The 16,861-nt window shown below is 39.5% G+C and overlaps 1 protein-coding gene across 5 annotated transcripts in view; it reads right to left on the reverse strand.

Moving 5' to 3' along the window:
- Positions 1-16,861, reverse strand: part of srpk2 (SRSF protein kinase 2) — a 91,758-nt gene that overhangs the window by 9,947 nt on the left and 64,950 nt on the right. For 4 of the 5 annotated variants that reach the window (XM_038280421.1, XM_038280422.1, XM_038280423.1 and 1 more), the window contains 7 exons: positions 14,379-14,419; positions 13,153-13,477; positions 10,778-11,689; positions 7,569-7,669; positions 4,442-4,549; positions 4,298-4,367; positions 421-513 (listed from right to left, as the gene is read on the reverse strand). In XM_038280421.1, coding sequence (XP_038136349.1) covers positions 421-513; positions 4,298-4,367; positions 4,442-4,549; positions 7,569-7,669; positions 10,778-11,689; positions 13,153-13,477; positions 14,379-14,419 — 1,650 coding nt within the window. Of the gene's footprint in view, positions 1-420; positions 514-786; positions 880-4,297; positions 4,368-4,441; positions 4,550-7,568; positions 7,670-10,777; positions 11,690-13,152; positions 13,478-14,378; positions 14,420-16,861 lie in introns of all 5 variants that reach the window. The other variant, XM_038280420.1, reaches the window with a different exon arrangement.

Consider the following 16,861-nt stretch of genomic DNA (forward strand, 5'->3'; position numbering starts at 1 on the left):
AGCCTGTTTTTCACTTTAAAGCTGAAAGTGAAATGTGACTGAACTAAAACTCACATTTTTTCCTGTTAAAATTATCAAAAAAACATCAAATCTGTTATTAGCCCTTATTATTACCGTGAAGCAGCTTCTGATTGGATTTCATCCTTAAGTTTCCTTAATTTTTCACCTGCCACCACTTACAGTGAATATAAATAACCTGAATTAAAGCTGTGCCGTCCATCCAGGATCTACTTTGGAGAGATAACACATTCTAGCTGAAAATAATGGAACTGTTGTGACTGTATACTTACCCAAACTGTGCCTGAGAGTTCCTATCAAAAACAATGTGATAAACACTAACCTGTCCCCACTGCCGTCCCCCACATTGATTTATCTCCAGCTAACAGCCAGGATGAAGCCTCCACCCACGGGTCAGTTTACCTTTCTTGGAGAAAAACTCTCGGCAGAACTTCCCAGCGGCTACCAGTTTGCGCGGGACCTTCCCAAGGAGCTCCATGATCAGAGCGATGTGGTCTGTCCCCACCATCACATACGTCACAGAAGGGAACAGGCACGGTTCAGCGTGACGGCATGCACACACATCAACACACACGCCGTCGGCTGCTTGGCGCCGACACACACTGCCGCCTTGAGGTACTTCCTGGACACGTTTGGAAACCCAACACTGACTGTTCCCGCTGTTAATCAATGAGCCTAATTGATCCCAGATTGTCTATTTGTGTCCGTTTCTGTCCCTCTTTGACATCCGTGTGTCTCAGCGCCACTCAGCTTTCAGGCCATCGCTACCTCTTCTGTTGAAGAACTCCCGAGAATACTTTCCAGAGAGCGCAAAGTGCCTCGGAATACAGCCCAGCAGCTCTATGATGTGGGCTATGTGGTCTATTGGAGAGGGGGAGGGGAAGCAGGGGGGGAAGAAGTAGAGGAAAAGACAGAGAGACAGAAAAACCCAACAAAAAGAAACAAGAATAAAGGTGGTTTGGTGGGTGAGAAAGTAAGAACAGACAGAGGGACAAAAAGAGAGGGAGGAGGTAAAAGGAAAAAAAACAATCAGAGATTATGAAGATAGAAAAAACACATGTTAATAAGCTCTGCCTCCACAGGATGAAGAAGGACATGAGATGAACAAAAGCAGCAGGTCCTGAAATAATGAACTGCTAATGTGGATTTAGAGGTGGGGGATCAAAAGTTACCAATGCTTAAAAAAAGAAAAATGGATAGTAGGCGACTAAGTAACACATGTAGGGAGGGAAAAACAACAATCAAAGAGTCGGAGGGGTGAGGTGAGGATGAAGCTGCAGACTGGAAGAAATGTGTCAGCTCTACAGCAGGATGCTGCCTGCATGCAGATAGAAAGATACAGCGACCTGGATGAAGATGCACATGTGCTCACTGGATCGCTGACTAATGTGGTTCTTAGGGGTGCTTCATAATCTGTGGGGCTTTATGTTGTAGCAACAAAAGGCTAAGAATGTGAGCGGTGGGGGGAAGATGGGTGGAGGCACAGCTGCAGAGTTCAAGGTAAGGATTTAAAGTTAAAGACAGTGGATAGTGGGATTTAGAGAAAGGGACGGCTACACTAAACACTATAGACATGTATTCATTCACAATAAAATGCATTCAAAATTTGGAGCTAAAAATGTCTCCATTGCTTGGAACAAAACCCAACTGATATCAAGAGGTTAATGAAAACAAGCAAATTATATATAAAAGAATGAAATTCACTTAGTTTCTATCCTGATTTTATCTATCAAAATTATTTAATTTTGAGTATAAACTCTTATCCAAACAATGGAGAAACATTCTTAGGTCCATTCATAGAATCTAAGACACTTTGCTCGCCTTACGGATGTACAGTGCTGGTGGAAAGTTATAGATTCATTCATCGGTTTGAATGTTTTAAGTTTGGGGCCTTTTAATGCTGCTTTAAACTTTTCTAAAACTGAAAGTTTGGTTTCATTGTTTTTATTTTATTCAAACGGAGCCAAGACTACACACACAGGTCCAAGTATAAACCCAAGCCCACCTTCATAGCTGCTAAATGTAACTTAGAGCAGGGATTCTAACTAACATGCATTTCATTGCATAGCCGCGTCACCTTTTTTAAGACGGTTGGTCATTTAAACTCTATGGTTTCCTGTAAATTAACCTGCCTTTAAGCCAAATCCACAATATTTTAACTGAACTGAAAGCAGAGTTAGATGGGACCATAATGGAGGCCCACATCCATCTGGTAGTTTGGGATTAGCTTATTATGACCAAAGATTCGATCTGCTGATTCAGTTCGTCCTCCTGCAGCTGGAACCACCAAAGCCAGGGGCCCTGACCCAGAACCTCATGAAGAAGTTGCACAGAGGCTCCTTATACTTTACCCCAGTATGTTAATTAAAGTTTGGCAAATGAAAGTAAATAAAAAAAATTAAAAAAATGCATCTTTTTCTCCGTTTTGGTGCTGAGTAACAGACAGGGAGCCCAACCAGAACGGATTACTGCACTGGCAACAATGCCTCGCTCCCATATACGAAGTCTACAAACTGTAAACAATTACATGTTTAAAACAGATGCAGTGGGGACAAAGTCCTCAAACACCCACCGCCTAAACCCAACTAAATGGATTTTTGTTGTTAAAAGTCTAGTCTTAGACAGTAAACCAGAAAACTCTACAGGTTTGATCTGAGTGGTGAAATTATCATCGTGACTAGAATGGCGGTGGTCCAGGTGCATTTTGCTAAAGGACATGTTATCAAATATCTGTAGGCCAGAATGTTTTATAATTGAACCTGTAGATGTAATTTTAAAAACAATGAAATCAAACTTTAAACCCTGCTGTTCTATTGCTGTTTGTAGGATCATGATCATTGCCAAAAAAAAGACTTCGATTTAACGCATCCTCAAAGCCCCAAATTTAATAAAACATTAATTCCGACAATAAATGTATGTAAAACTCTGAAATACTCTATGATACACTATATTGCCAAAAGTATTTGCTCACCTGCCTTGACTCACATATGAGCTTAAGTGACATCCCGTTCCTAATCCATAGGGTTCAATATGACGTCGGTCCACCCTTTGCAGCTAGAACAGCTTCAACTCTTCTGGGAAGGCTGTCCACAAGGTTTAGGAGTGTGTTTATGGGAATTTTTGACCATTCTTCCAGAAGCGCATTTGTGAGGTCGCACACTGATGTTGGACGAGAAGGCCTGGCTCTCAGTCTCCGCTCTAATTCATCCCAAAGGTGTTCTATCGGGTTGAGGTCAGGACTCTGTGCAGGCCAGTCAAGTTCATCCACACCAGACTCTGTCATCCATGTCTTTATGGACCTTGCTTTGTGCACTGGTGCACAGTCATGTTGGAAGAGGAAGGGGCCAGCTCCAAACTGTTCCCACAAAGTTGGGAGCATGGAATTGTCCAAAATGTCTTGGTATGCTGAAGCATTCAGAGTTCCTTTCACTGGAACTAAGGGGCCAAGCCCAGCTCCTGAAAAACAACCCCACACCATAATCCCCCCTCCACCAAACTTTACACTTGGCACAATGCAGTCAGACAAGTACCGTTCTCCTGGCAACCGCCAAACCCAGACCCGTCCATCAGATTGCCAGATGGAGAAGCGCGATTCGTCACTCCAGAGAACGCGTCTCCACTGCTCTAGAGTCCAGTGGCGGCGTGCTTTACACCACCGCATCCGACGCTTTGCATTGCACTTGGTGATGTATGGCTTGGATGCAGCTGCTCGACCATGGAAACCCATTCCATGAAGCTCTCTGCGCACTGTTCTTGAGCTAATCTGAAGGCCACATGAAGTTTGGAGGTCTGTAGACTCTGCAGAAAGTTGGCGACCTCTTCGCACTATGCGCTTCAGCATCCGCTGACCCCGCTCCGTCAGTTTACGTGGCCTACCACTTCGTGGCTGAGTTGCTGTCGTTCCCAAACACTTCCATTTTCTTATAATACAGCTGACAGTTGACTGTGGAATATTTAGGAGCGAGGAAATTTCACGACTGGATTTGTTGCACATCCTATCACAGTTCCACGCTGGAATTCACTGAGCTCCTGAGAGCGACCCATTCTTTCACAAATGTTTGTAAAAACAGTCTGCATGCCTAGGTGCTTGAATTTATACACCTGTGGCCATGGAAGTGATTGGAACACCTGATTCCAATAATTTGGATGGGTGAGCAAATACTTTTGGCAATATAGTGTATCTCTGTTTCAATAAATAACTCAAGAAAGCAACAGATTTTAACATTATGGAAGAGCTAAATTAAAAGTCCTTTTTTAAATGTTTAATCGAAATACTCACCCTCATCACGGGAGTAGTCCTCTCCAGAGTGAGGCTCAAACAGATAATCTCCTGTGGCCAGTTCGAATGCCTGACAAAGGAGCAGTTTTATATAAACAACAGAGACTTATGATATTTCTGTGTTTTAGATTCTGTTCTCCTCACCATGCAGGCTGTGCTCCAGATGTCAGCTGGGGTACCGTACCCGGCTCCTATCAAGACCTCAATGGAGCGGTACTGTCTCGTCTGGATGTCTTCTGTAAAGTGCTTATGCTGTTCGGAAGAGAGAAACAGAAACATTTGGCTCAATATCAGTTTGAAGGAACAGAACAAAAATGAATAGCCTCTGGAGGGTTATTATTGTACACTGGAGCGTGTTTACCGTTTCTGTTTTAAAACAACTGCTTTCTGTGTTTTTGCATTATTTCTGCTTGTTAGCTTATGTTAGATCAACGATTTCTCAGAATCAGATGCTGCTGTGTTATAGCTGCTGGATCGCATCTCTGTGAGAACAAGGAGCCCAGCCGCCTTTACTTAATGATTTCTGCTGCTTGGAAAAAAAAGTCTTAAAAAAAAAAAACACATTGAGCAAACAGCACAACTGGAACACTGTCTCCGCTTTTCTCCCTTGCCTCCAATAAAAGTCAACCTAACAGGCATGTGTTGGATACTAATGCTCATATCTTAAGAAGGCCTGTTTTACACTTGTTTTTACACAGTTACAGCGTTGAATATGTTTTTTATTACGTCTATCAATTTCTGTTTTACTGTTTTACTTTCTGTCTTTGGATTTATGGTTTTCTTTGCAAAACAGCTCAGTTTCAGTCAGATTCATATTCTTGCTACAGTTTCCTATTGACTTGGTCGTTTAAATCATAAGTATACTTTAATTCTTTCACTGTAGCACCAGCTGCAACTGTCTACAGTACAGGATTTCCCAAAATGTAGCTCTATCTGTCTTCCCATCAACTCTGAGCAGCCAAGGAAAAGCATTCCTACAGCATGATGCTGCCATCACCATATTTAGCACCTCCTTTCACCTAATTACTATTTTATCCTTTTCATGTTGTGAAAAATAGCAGTCAGTTTTCAGTTGTTTTATGCTAATTCCATTTCTTTTAGATGGCAGACTAAACAGAGAGTTGACTTATGCTTTGGGCTGTATACAGTAAAAAACTTTCTGTAAGTGAGTAAAATTTTTTTACAGTGGGTGAATTTATCCTTAATTTGAGAAGGAAAATAGGATGATCAGCTAAAGAATTGGGAATTCTTACGTTTAAAAAAAGATAATTAGATTTTGCACACTTGAAATAAGAGACTGCAGTTACATTTTCTTATTTTAAATATAGATTGTCTTTTTTCATTTGCAAGTGTCTTTTTACCCTGTTCCATGTCAGAAAAAAAAAATCACTTATTTCTAGAAAAAATTATTTACTTAAATTGAAATGATTTGCAACGTATCGAAGAACGGCTCTGCTTCTGCTAAGATTAAATGACACATCAGTTGACTTTTGAAGGGCTGTCACAGCAAAAGGGGCTGCACTAAAAATGCCCCCCACACTTTACAGATGTTCATCTTTCTACTTCACAAATGGGAAACATTGTTGTGCTGATCTATTACATAAATTCCTAATAAAATACAATAAATGATATGGTGCAAAAGTAACACAGTGTGGGAAAAAATTTTGAGGTGGTTTAAATACAACCCTTCTACAGTGAAGTATAGTCATAGTCAGTGATTATTACTATTTCTAAAAAAAAAAATATGCAGAGAAATACTGCAATAAAAAAGGGAAACAAGTAAGCGGGAGATGTGCTGCAAACACATAAATGACGCTAACACACAAAACACGTGCAAAGGAAAAATTCTACAGGTTAATAAACATTTGCAAGTTAAGAAAAGCTGCAAGCTAACCTTGCATAACAGAAGCACTCCAGACCTCTAGGGGGAGTCGATCCTCAACTCATATAAGAACAGACCATGGAGATCAATACTCATTAACACACCCGGACTGGCCATAGGGAGAATCGGGAATATTCACGAACTGCCGGCCTGGGATTGGCCTGCTGGCACTTCCTTTAAGCAATGATAGTTTCACTATTTGCAGCACCATCATTGGCAGGCGTTTTCAGGGTTCCTGCAGGTCCTTAAAAAGCCTTAAAAGGCATTGAATTCTTTAAAATAAAATTAAGGCCTTAATTGGTATTAAAATGTCTTAAATCAGTCTTTTGTAAGTCTTAATTTTTAAAACATCATAAATAGGATTATTTTTATTACGATTTTTGTAATCTAAATAAAACGTTAAAATTTACAATTTTTTTTTCTTCTTTTTATTAAAAAAAAAAATGGCTCGCCATTATTGGTTCCGTCCCGATAGCGGAACCAATAAAAGCGTTGTTGCGGCCGGGACATTTGGGAGATGCGACATTTACTTTTTGTCTGGAAAATATGAGCAAGTGTAAATGTAATGAAAATTGTCTATCCAGCCAAGAGTTTTCTCCATGGCTAAAACCAGTACCAGGGAACATGCATGAGGCACAGTGGATTTTGTGCAAGAAGTCATTCAAGCTCAGAACGATGGGAATTAAGGCAGCGGAGTCACACATGCGAAGCGCGAAATATAAAGCGTCAAAATCGAGTTACCGAGAAACAGCCGGTATTTCTCAGATTTGTTCCATCCTTGTCTCTGCAACGCCTCCACTTATCACCAAATCAAACATACTAAGAAAACGATACAAAGAAAAATAGCTGCAAAAAAGACTTAGCACTGGTTATGTTGTGGCTTTAAAACTGATTTGTTTTGTTCCCTGCTAAAACAAAGTTTGTGAATTCGATTAAATATTTTTTTTAATATATCTGTCATTTGTGTGTTTTTAGCTTTCTTCCTGTATGGGAAGCTTTTCAAAATTTGAAACATTAGTGCAGTGGTTTATGTTAAAATAAACCTTTGGGTTAAGTTGTCTCAAGCGGGTTTTTCTTGTGTTTCTTGTGAATTTGGTCTTAAATTTTTATTTCAAGTGGCATAAAAAGGTCTTAAAATTTAACTTGCCTTATGCTGTAGGAACCCTGGTTTTGTATGTTAGCTCATTTGTGTTTACAGCACGTTTATGTGTTTGCCACAAGTTTACACTTTGCTTCTCTATATTTTCTGTGACTTTGAGTTTCTCTTTTGCAGCATTTTTACTTAAAAATAATGTATGTATTAATTCTGAGTTCACTGGTCTCATTTTTGTGTTTGCAGTAGTTTATTCATTTGCAGCACGTTTGCACTTCTCAGATGTTTCTTCTTACCACCCAGCAGGCGTTTCCAAGGTCAGCGATTTTCACTCTGATGGAGTCGGCGTTGCGGGGGTCCAGTGGGTTGATCAGGAGGTCTGCCGCTCTGGCCCTGGCTGGGTGTGGACAGAGCGTGACAGTTAGCACACAAACCTGATGAAGAGGTTTAAAACATGCCTTCAAAAAAAACATTTTTTTTTTGCACCTGCATCACCCTAAATGAGAGAAAAAATGTCTTTTATTGCATATAATAATTTGGCAAAAAGTACTATCATAGATTTATTTCTACAAACTGCAATGTTTTAACCTCAAATGTCCTCATAAAAACAATGCAAATGAAGTATGTAAAATCAGTTACATTGGTTCAGGAAAAAAAATCCAATCAAAATAACACTGGTCTTAATTTTTACTTTTGCCATTTTTTACTTGAAAAAAATGGAAAATAGAAACTCACCTAAACCAGCCCATACTTAAAGCCAGAGTAATAATCAGAAGTTTTAAAGCAACTGGGACAACAAAACTGTGCTAGAACCCAGGTTTTTCCTGCCATAACATGCAGTGAGGCTGATAATAATCCCCCAAATCATTTAGCAAAAGATTATGCTAATAAAACTAATGTTGTCTAATACTTTTTCACGAGGGCTGTCGATAAATGCAGAGAGTAACAAAGAGCAGAGCTTAAACACCCAGAGACATCTTACACCCACCAGCTGCTTCAGTTCAAAGCAGTGATAGTAAAATGTCAAGTGTATGTGGTTGAGGAATGCAGAGTCATTATCAGAAAAACATAAAGGGAAGAATTTGGGTGGAAATGTTTAAATCAGACCCAAACTGTTTTCAAAGAACTGACATGCAGTGATTAAACCTGTTTTATATATATTTATACATGGTATAATATTTCAATATGATATTTGCGCTGGTTTCTTTGCAGGTAAATGCAGAGTCATAATGTGTCATAAGTGGCGTGTGATTCTAATCAGTTTGCAGCTACGTCAGAATGTGGACATCTGTGTTCAATCTCAGCTAAAAGCTCTTAACTCTAGGGGTCAAACAATCATTTCAACTATTTATATTAACCACAAAACAGGCTTAAATTGGAGGCAAAGGGATTTTTTTTGAGTTTTTATGAAAATGTTTTAACACACATGGATCTGTCAATTTTTGCAGATCATACTAAACCCTGAGTGAAAGTGTGGTTGCCTTCATTTTAAGCCTGTTATTTTGTTGCCATGACCCAAATGACTGAGAATGGACATATGCACTATGTTTTTTTCACACTTTCTCACAGAATAACAGCAAGCTTTTATTAGTACATGTATCCGACACACCAGCGTAAATTAGTGTACAGAACCATGCTAGTGTAGAGTAGATTTTCAGTCATCCAGGTCATAGTCATTCCAAAAAAGCTGAAAACAAAACAATCCACTGGACTTTTTTTCCGAGTTTGAAGATGTTTCGCTTCCCATCCAGGAAGCTTTTTCAATTCATATGTCAGAAATAGCATTGAGGTGCTTTATGTAGCCCAACAAAGCCTTGTTTTTGCTTAGACAACATGGTGATTGAAAAGGACGAATGGGTCCTCCCCTTTTGGAATGGGGGTCGTTTGGCTTCTTTTGTCAGCCTGAAATGCCCCATACCTGTCTATGTATGTTTGTTTCAATTTGCATGTTGTCTAAGCAGAAACAAGACTTTTTTTCGGCTACTGTATAAGCAAATCAATGCTATTTCTGAAATTTGAATTAAAAAAGCTTCTTGGATGGGAAGCGAAACGTCAACAAACTTGGAAACAAAGTCCAGTTGTTTGTTTTTTAACTTTTTTTGAATGCACAGAAATGGTACAGAAATAATTCTGTTCAGATGCTGTTTTTTTTCTTAAAGGTTTTCCTGTTCTTCTTTGTAAAAGAGCTCAAGCCAAGTCAGATAGCGTCTATATAAAAAGCTAATTTCAACGTTTGTGCAAATGTGTGATTAGGATGAGGGCTAGCCTGCGTCAGTATTATCTAGTTGTAAAACATCCACTGGACTTGGTTTTCAAGATTTGAAGACGTTTCGCCACCTCTCCAGGAAGCTTTCTCAATTCAAATCATTGAATTGAGAAAGCTTCTTGGAGAGGTGGCGAAACGTCTTCAAATCTTGAAAACCAAGTCCAGTGGATATGTTTTGAATTTTTACGGAATGACTATGACCTGGATGACTGAGAACCTTCATCAGCATAGTTGTAAAACATTGTACTTGTGTTCGTTCATTTTACTGTCAACGTCCATTGGAAGGTCAGCCTCAGTCCAAGTCCTTTTCATCTGCAGCTTTTATCTTAAAATTTTATTCCACAGCTTCCCTGTCCCGATGATAAATAACCCTACCACAGTATGATGCTGTCACTACCATGTCTTACCATGCAGATCGTGTTTACAGGCTGATCTGATTTCCTACACCTTTTTCCACACATTTTCTTTTTCCCTTCATAGCTTGTGGAGAACCATGTTTTCTATCGACATTGGCTTTGTTATGGCAATTTTTGATAAAGCAAAAAATTGTAGAGAGTGTGACAATAAGATGAATAACCTTAACTGAACTGTAAAAGCCGAAAAACTTTCTGTTTTTGACGGTTTTAGCAAATCTTTCTTTGGCATCCAAAAACCAAGAACTGGATATATGGATGCTGCAGATTGTTCCCTTTTATTATGCCTGGAAATTTGTGTTGGGATGTTACACAAAATCCTAATTAAGTTTGTCGTTTAAATGTAAAAAAAAAAAAAAATCGAAAAAAGAAAAAGTTGAAAGCATAAATGGATAAAAAAACTGAAGAAAAGATATTTGCCACACCTGAATATACTCAACCCAGCTCTACTCAACCTTATTTATAATGGCCTTTAAAACAACCATATATCAAGGAAAGATAAAACTGTCCAAAGACAACATGAAAGTACAAAAAAAAAATAAAAAAATATCAAATAGAACATATTGTCCTTTTCTGCCATAAAAAAAGCATCTGAACAAAATCTATTTATTGGAGATAAGCAGCTGAAAAGCTTGGAGCAGTTCTCTACTGGAGCAGTTCTTTTAACTAAATACATAAATCAGCAAAAAAGATGCTTTATTCTCTGCAGAGATCTAAGGAAAGATGCACACAGCAGGATTTTGATGCTCTGATAGGAGTCACTGTGGGGAAACCCCAAACTTAGAGTGCATCGCTTCTCACTGAGCCCCGTTCAGCACTAACTTACCTTTTGGTGTGTCTCCAGTGCTTGACGATGACACAGTGCGACTTCGGTCTGCTGTAGGGCTGTTTGCTAAGGGTTCTGTCCCAATGTCTACTGTCCCCCCTGAAATTGGGTTCCCCGGCTCGGGATCCAGAGGCAGCTCGGGGAAGAGGGGCATCTTGGATCGATGTTGCTCGCTGGAGCCGTTGGTCAGCACCGGCTCGGCCACTTCGCCGTTATACATCTCATACCCGGAGCTGAGCGAGATGTCTCTGTCCGTGTAGCTGAGCTCGGACTCCACCAGGGGGCAGAGTAGAGGCTCAGGGGTGGGTGAGGGAGGGGGCGTCTTGCCGGGGTTTTGTCTTAGTGAATCAGAAACTAACAAAACGTGCCCGTTAGTTTTAGCTGTATTCGTTTTGCTGATCTGGGGCTTAATGGGAGAGGTGCTGTCAGTTAGGAGGTCTGCTGTGGTCGTAGTCGTATCATCGTCGTCTTCATCGTCATAGATCTCCTCGTATTCCCCCCCCTCCCCTTCCTTTGAGTCATCTTCTTTCTCAGCTGCCTCCTCCTCTGTTTTGCTCTCAGTCTTTGGTGCCTCTGTTCCAGTGTCTCCATCCTCCTCCTGCTTCTCCTCTCCTGCTTCCTTATTTTCTTCTTCCACAACCTTTTCCTCCACCTCTTCCTCTTCCTTCACGTTCTCATTCACCGTTTCTTTTAAAGACTCCTCCTCCTCCTCCTCTTCCTTCTCCTTCTCCTCGTCTTTCTCCCTGTCTGCTGGCTCTGAATCTCCATTACCTTCTTCCAAGGTGGGAGGAAATGGGGCATCTTTTTCTGCGACAGGCGTGGGCTCCTCTTCCTCTTCTTCCTCTCCCTCCTCTTGCTGGTTAGTAGCCGGGATTTCTGGCACTTCATTTTGCTCCTGGGGAGGTGCTGCACCTAACATGTAGAGAAAAGAAGTAAGTGGGTGGAAAGGGGATAAACAGTGAGTCCAGGCAAAGATAAGGTGGGCAGAGGGATGGAACGGCAAAATAAAGAGAGAATAGAGATGAAAGAGACAGGGGGGTGGAGGAGGAGCAGGCAGACGGAGAAAACGTTTGTTTCTATCAATCAGCCTGGCCCCTCATATGCTGTAGAAGTAGTGTGGGCTAAATGCTTGGAGCCAGTCCACATCCTTCCCATTCACAGGCTGCACAAACCTGCATCTGCAAGCTGGCTAACTGAATCACAATTTGAATTAGTTTAGAGGATAGAAATTTTATTTTAAAGCCCTTTAAAAACTGTCTTTAGCTCTGATTAGCTTATTTTTATTACCTGAGATGGGTTCAACTATTTCTCTAAAGAAAAACCTTATATTTTTATCTCTTTATACGACCAGTTCAGGATATTTTTTTTTAATCACTAGCCTACTCTCATTGCAATGGCTCTGAAATACAGATAAGAAATGTTTCATGTTTTTGGGGTCTGATTGTTTTAGCCTGTTTTATTAATTCTTATCTAGTTTTAAATGGTTGTTTGAGGTTACTGCTTGGAAAACCCATTTACAGTAGGTTAAAGCTTCAACCATCTGGCTGTTAGTGCAAGTGCAAACCATATTACTGGTTAATCTATCCGCCAAACTCCTATATTACATACACACAACTCCTATTATATACACTGTACTTAATCTGTATTATTTTTTGTATTTGCATTTTTTATATTTGTATGTGTATTATAATTTTTTATTTGCTTAGTTTTAACTTAATACTTTTTTGCCCTGTAAGCTGCTGGTAACCTTAATTTCCGGAGGGAGTCTTCCCAAGAGATCAATAAAGTACTGTCTAAGTCTAAGTCTGTTCATTCAAATTTGGTGGTAGTTCGCTTCTTTGTTCTGTCTAACTGCATGATGCTGCTTCCACCATGCTTGATCACCACAGACCCATTGTTCATAAACATTTCTTCAAAAATGTTTCCTGCTGCTTACAATCAATAGAGCTAGAAGACCATAAATTCAACACCCTTCTTAAAATGTATGCTCTCATGACATGTAGATGTAAATATCTGAATATTACTGAGTATATCACTAGGAAAATGATCTTAAACATATATCTGCCCTGGGTTAAGGATCCCTGACCTCTTCTACATGAACCTCGTTTGGATGGAGCTTATAACCAAAGTGCTGCTCACTTCTAACACAACATCTAACTAAAACGGAATGGAAAATGTGTTTTTTCTACAACTTTGCAATTTTTTTTTTTATCCAAATATAAGTGAGGATTTATGCAGGCTTTGCAGCTTGGATGTATGACTGTGACCATGTGAGGAAAGACAAAATCCACACAAAGAAAATCCAACCTGCGCTCCTAAACGATGAACAGTTTTAGATCTAAATAGTCACAAATGTCTGTCCAATAAGGACTCACATGTATGATTAGTCAACCTGACGGGCCTCTCCCTTTCTCCCCTTTCCTCCTCCTCTTCATCCTCCCCATCCTCGTCATCGTCGTCATCATCGTCGCTCTCTCCCAGAGCCATGCTGGGGCCCACGGACGCCGGCGGTGGCTTCAGCGTCGAAGCCAGGCTCTGCTCAGAGTCGCCTTCATCCCCGCCTTCTTTGGCCCTCTCCTCCCTTATCTCAGCCTCTCGCTCCAGGGCTTCGATCTCCAACATCCGTCTTTCCAGCAGCTCAGCTTGCCGCTTCTGTTTCTTCTTCAGCTTCTTTTTCTTGTTTTTGGAGATTTTTTCCACCTGGAGGTAAAAGGAGACAAAGTACAGAAAGATCGGAATAAGAGACCAAAATGGAAAAAAAAAACACTTGAACATAAACACAGAAATATTAATAGTGAAGAACTCAGTTCACTCAGTCCGAACTTTGAATGACAAAAGCTGAGACAACAATCTTTATTGGACATCCCAGAGTTGAACATTTAACACATAACTATTGTTATTTAATGTACCAAACTAATTTAATATCAAATCCAATTAAGTTAACACAAATAATTTCAACTTATTTTGGGCTAACACTGCCCTTTATACACTTCCAAGGTTTTCTGTGTTGCTGATATATGGACAGAGAATATATAAAAAAAAAAAAAAACTTTTAGCCTAATCAAGATTGTTCTCTTTTGACAAATCTAAATATGATTCTCATTCAGTAGGTGGCAGCATGCATCCTTTTTCATCACTTCTCCTGTTTTAAACTTTATTCTACTCCAACAGTGTTTCATCTTCCGCTCTAAAGCCTGTAAGAGGCTGAATGTTTTTCTCCTAAAATTTTAATGTATTGTATGTGGGAGTGTGTGTGGGGCGATGGGAGTGGGGAGTCTTGTTTTACCTACAATGTGGGGGAAGTATTTTGTAAAATATCCTACATGCGAGGACTTACAGGTACGGTACATATGGGGACATTTAACTGGTCCCTATATGGTAAAGTTCTGTTCTTTGAGCTGGGGTTAGGTTTATGACTAAGGTGTGAATGCAGTTTAGGCTAGGATTAGGTACATGTTGGTAATAGTTAGGGTTAGGGTCTGGCTTAGGCCATATAAAATGAATGCAAGTCAATGAAATGTCCCCATATGTCATGAAAACAAAGCTGTGTGTGTGGGGGTTGTGTCAGTGTGTGTGTGTTTTCTTCTCAGTTCATACTCACATCAGATGTACTCACCGGTTTGAGCTGAGGCGCTGTGCTAACTGAAAGATACGGACAAAAAGACAATGATGAGTGGCTTCAGAGTGGGATCATTTATCAACCAGGATCTTTAGGTACAGCACTGATCCCTGAAAAGAAAAACACCAAGAACTAAAATGATCTATACTGAGATTTTATGTGATGGACCAACACCAAGTAGAGTCGAGACCCCAGCAGCTTTTCCTTCCTATTCATATCTTTTCTTGTTTTTGTTTTTTTATCTGGCCAATCAGCTCTGACCATCTGTACTTGCTGGTGAAAGGCAACCCCTCAGCATGATGCTGCCACTGCGACATTTTCATGTTCAGCCTAATTTAAAGAGGTAATTCAGCCTCATCTGACTGGAGAGCTTTCCTCCTTATTTTCTCCTAACACAGCTTAATGCAAACTGCAATCAAGACTTCTCATTTGCCACTATTTCATAAAGTCTATACTTGTAAAGTAAACAACTAAGCTGTGGATCTCTGCAGCTCCTCCAGAGTGACCATGAGTCTTTCAGCTGCCCTGATTATTGCCCCCTGGTGGGTTTTATAGGTACTAAATTAATTTGAGATTTGCTCATTTTAACACAGTTAAAGTATAATAAAAAATGTGATATTGTTTAAACTATTGTAGATGTTCAACCAAAGTATTGTTTATTTCTTCTGCTTATAAATTGTGCAGTACTGCACCAGTGTTGGTGTGGTGTATGAAATCCAAGGAAAAATCATTGATTTTTGTGGGCTTTGTCTAAAGTCTGGATTGAAAATATGACTAACAAAATAAGAAACATAACTTGCACACACCCAAAGTCTTCCTGCCTCCCTGCAGATCAATGAAACCCTTCAATTATTCACTGCAGCCTTAAGCACATTTGATACCGGTGGTCCTATACATTTGCAAACATGGAAAATAAAGTAAAGTGCACTCTCTCATTTTTTCTCTGAATAGCTCACCAATGTAAACACTGCATTAATTATTAATATTTCAGGAAAAATGTATTGTTTTTGGTATGATCTGCAGATCCTCATTAAGAATATCATACTGAACCTTTCAGATTTTTGAAGTATTCTCAAACATAAGCTCAACATTTTCAAACTTTTTTTTAGAGTTCTAAACCTTCAAACCTCCATTCAGTCAAAGAACCAGCAGAAGATGCTGTAAATACGACACATGGCTGCGTTTAAAAGCGTTAACTAGCTCTGCCTCTGAAGTCCCAGACAGACTCCGCCAGCACCGAGCATTCTCTGTTTCCAACCATGCTGGTTTTATTCCCTTTCAAATGTAGAAATGCAAGCCGCTCAAAAAAAGACTCAACTGATGGTGGCAACTGACAGCTCATGCTGGGGTTCAGCGAGAGGACAAGGTTCACAGACAGTTTTTGTAATATTTCTCTCCACTGGAGGAAGTTGCTGTAAGAAAAATGGAGGGAAAGCAGGAAAAGTGTCTTCATAGTAGAAAAAGGGATGCGGCTCAGAAAGCACAAAAGGCTCAGCTATGAATTAGGGATTTAACAATGGGGTTCAGGCTCTTTAAAATCGCTTTAAATGTTAATTTCAGATTAGCTATTTTTCTTCTCAAGTATTCAAGTTTCAGCAGATATCCTGCCTATTATTAAGAAGCTAGAAACATCTTTTTCAGCTTAAAAAAGCTGAATTATTTTTATTTGTCTCTTCATCAATAAACTAAACATGCAACACTTAAATTAAACACTGTAAATCATGAAAGATTCGACATATTGTATGATAATAACAAAGTCCTGAATGTGTTAGGTTCTCTGTTTTCTATTTCTTGGGCTAAAATAAAAGTTTTAATCTTTGCTAAAAAAAAAAAAAAGGTTAATCTTTCTCCAGCTAGAAAAATTTGTGCACTAAGGGGCAACAGAAAACTTGCATGGCCTCTGACCTTTGACACCCCTGCATTACACTATGTTTAAACACAACACACTGCACAGTTATGCTATTGCAGCTTCCCTGCATTTTTGCTGTCACTGTCATGGTGCCTGGTCCTGCATCTCTGAATTTCTGTCATTATTACTTTAAAAATAGAAGGAAGAGAATATCAGAAATAAATAAACAACAGAGAAAAGAAGAGAAACACATCCGAGTTATAAAGTTGTATGTATATAAATAGTGTTAAAATGTTTAATATCATTTTTTAATTGTAAGAATCACAGATTTTGCAGTTTTAAATCTATTACAAATGTCAGAAAACTGTTTTCTCTTCACTGTTTTACTCTTATGAGGCCAAAACTTTACAAGGAATAGAAGGTTGATAAGATTTTTTTTTTAATTTTACTATTTGCATGAAGCTTTCTTCTTTTATTATATTCCCACTGTCCACTATGTTTTTTGAGGGAATATGATACGAAAATCAGTGTCAGTATAAACGCTTACAGCTCTAGTTCAGGCTCGCTTGCCTTCAGCGGAGGGCCGGATGATCCCTGAAGGGCGACTCTAACCGCC

This window comes from Cyprinodon tularosa, unplaced genomic scaffold (genome assembly GCF_016077235.1).
Source record: "Cyprinodon tularosa strain WSP-4 unplaced genomic scaffold, ASM1607723v1 ctg16, whole genome shotgun sequence".
NCBI lineage: Eukaryota > Metazoa > Chordata > Actinopteri > Cyprinodontiformes > Cyprinodontidae > Cyprinodon > Cyprinodon tularosa.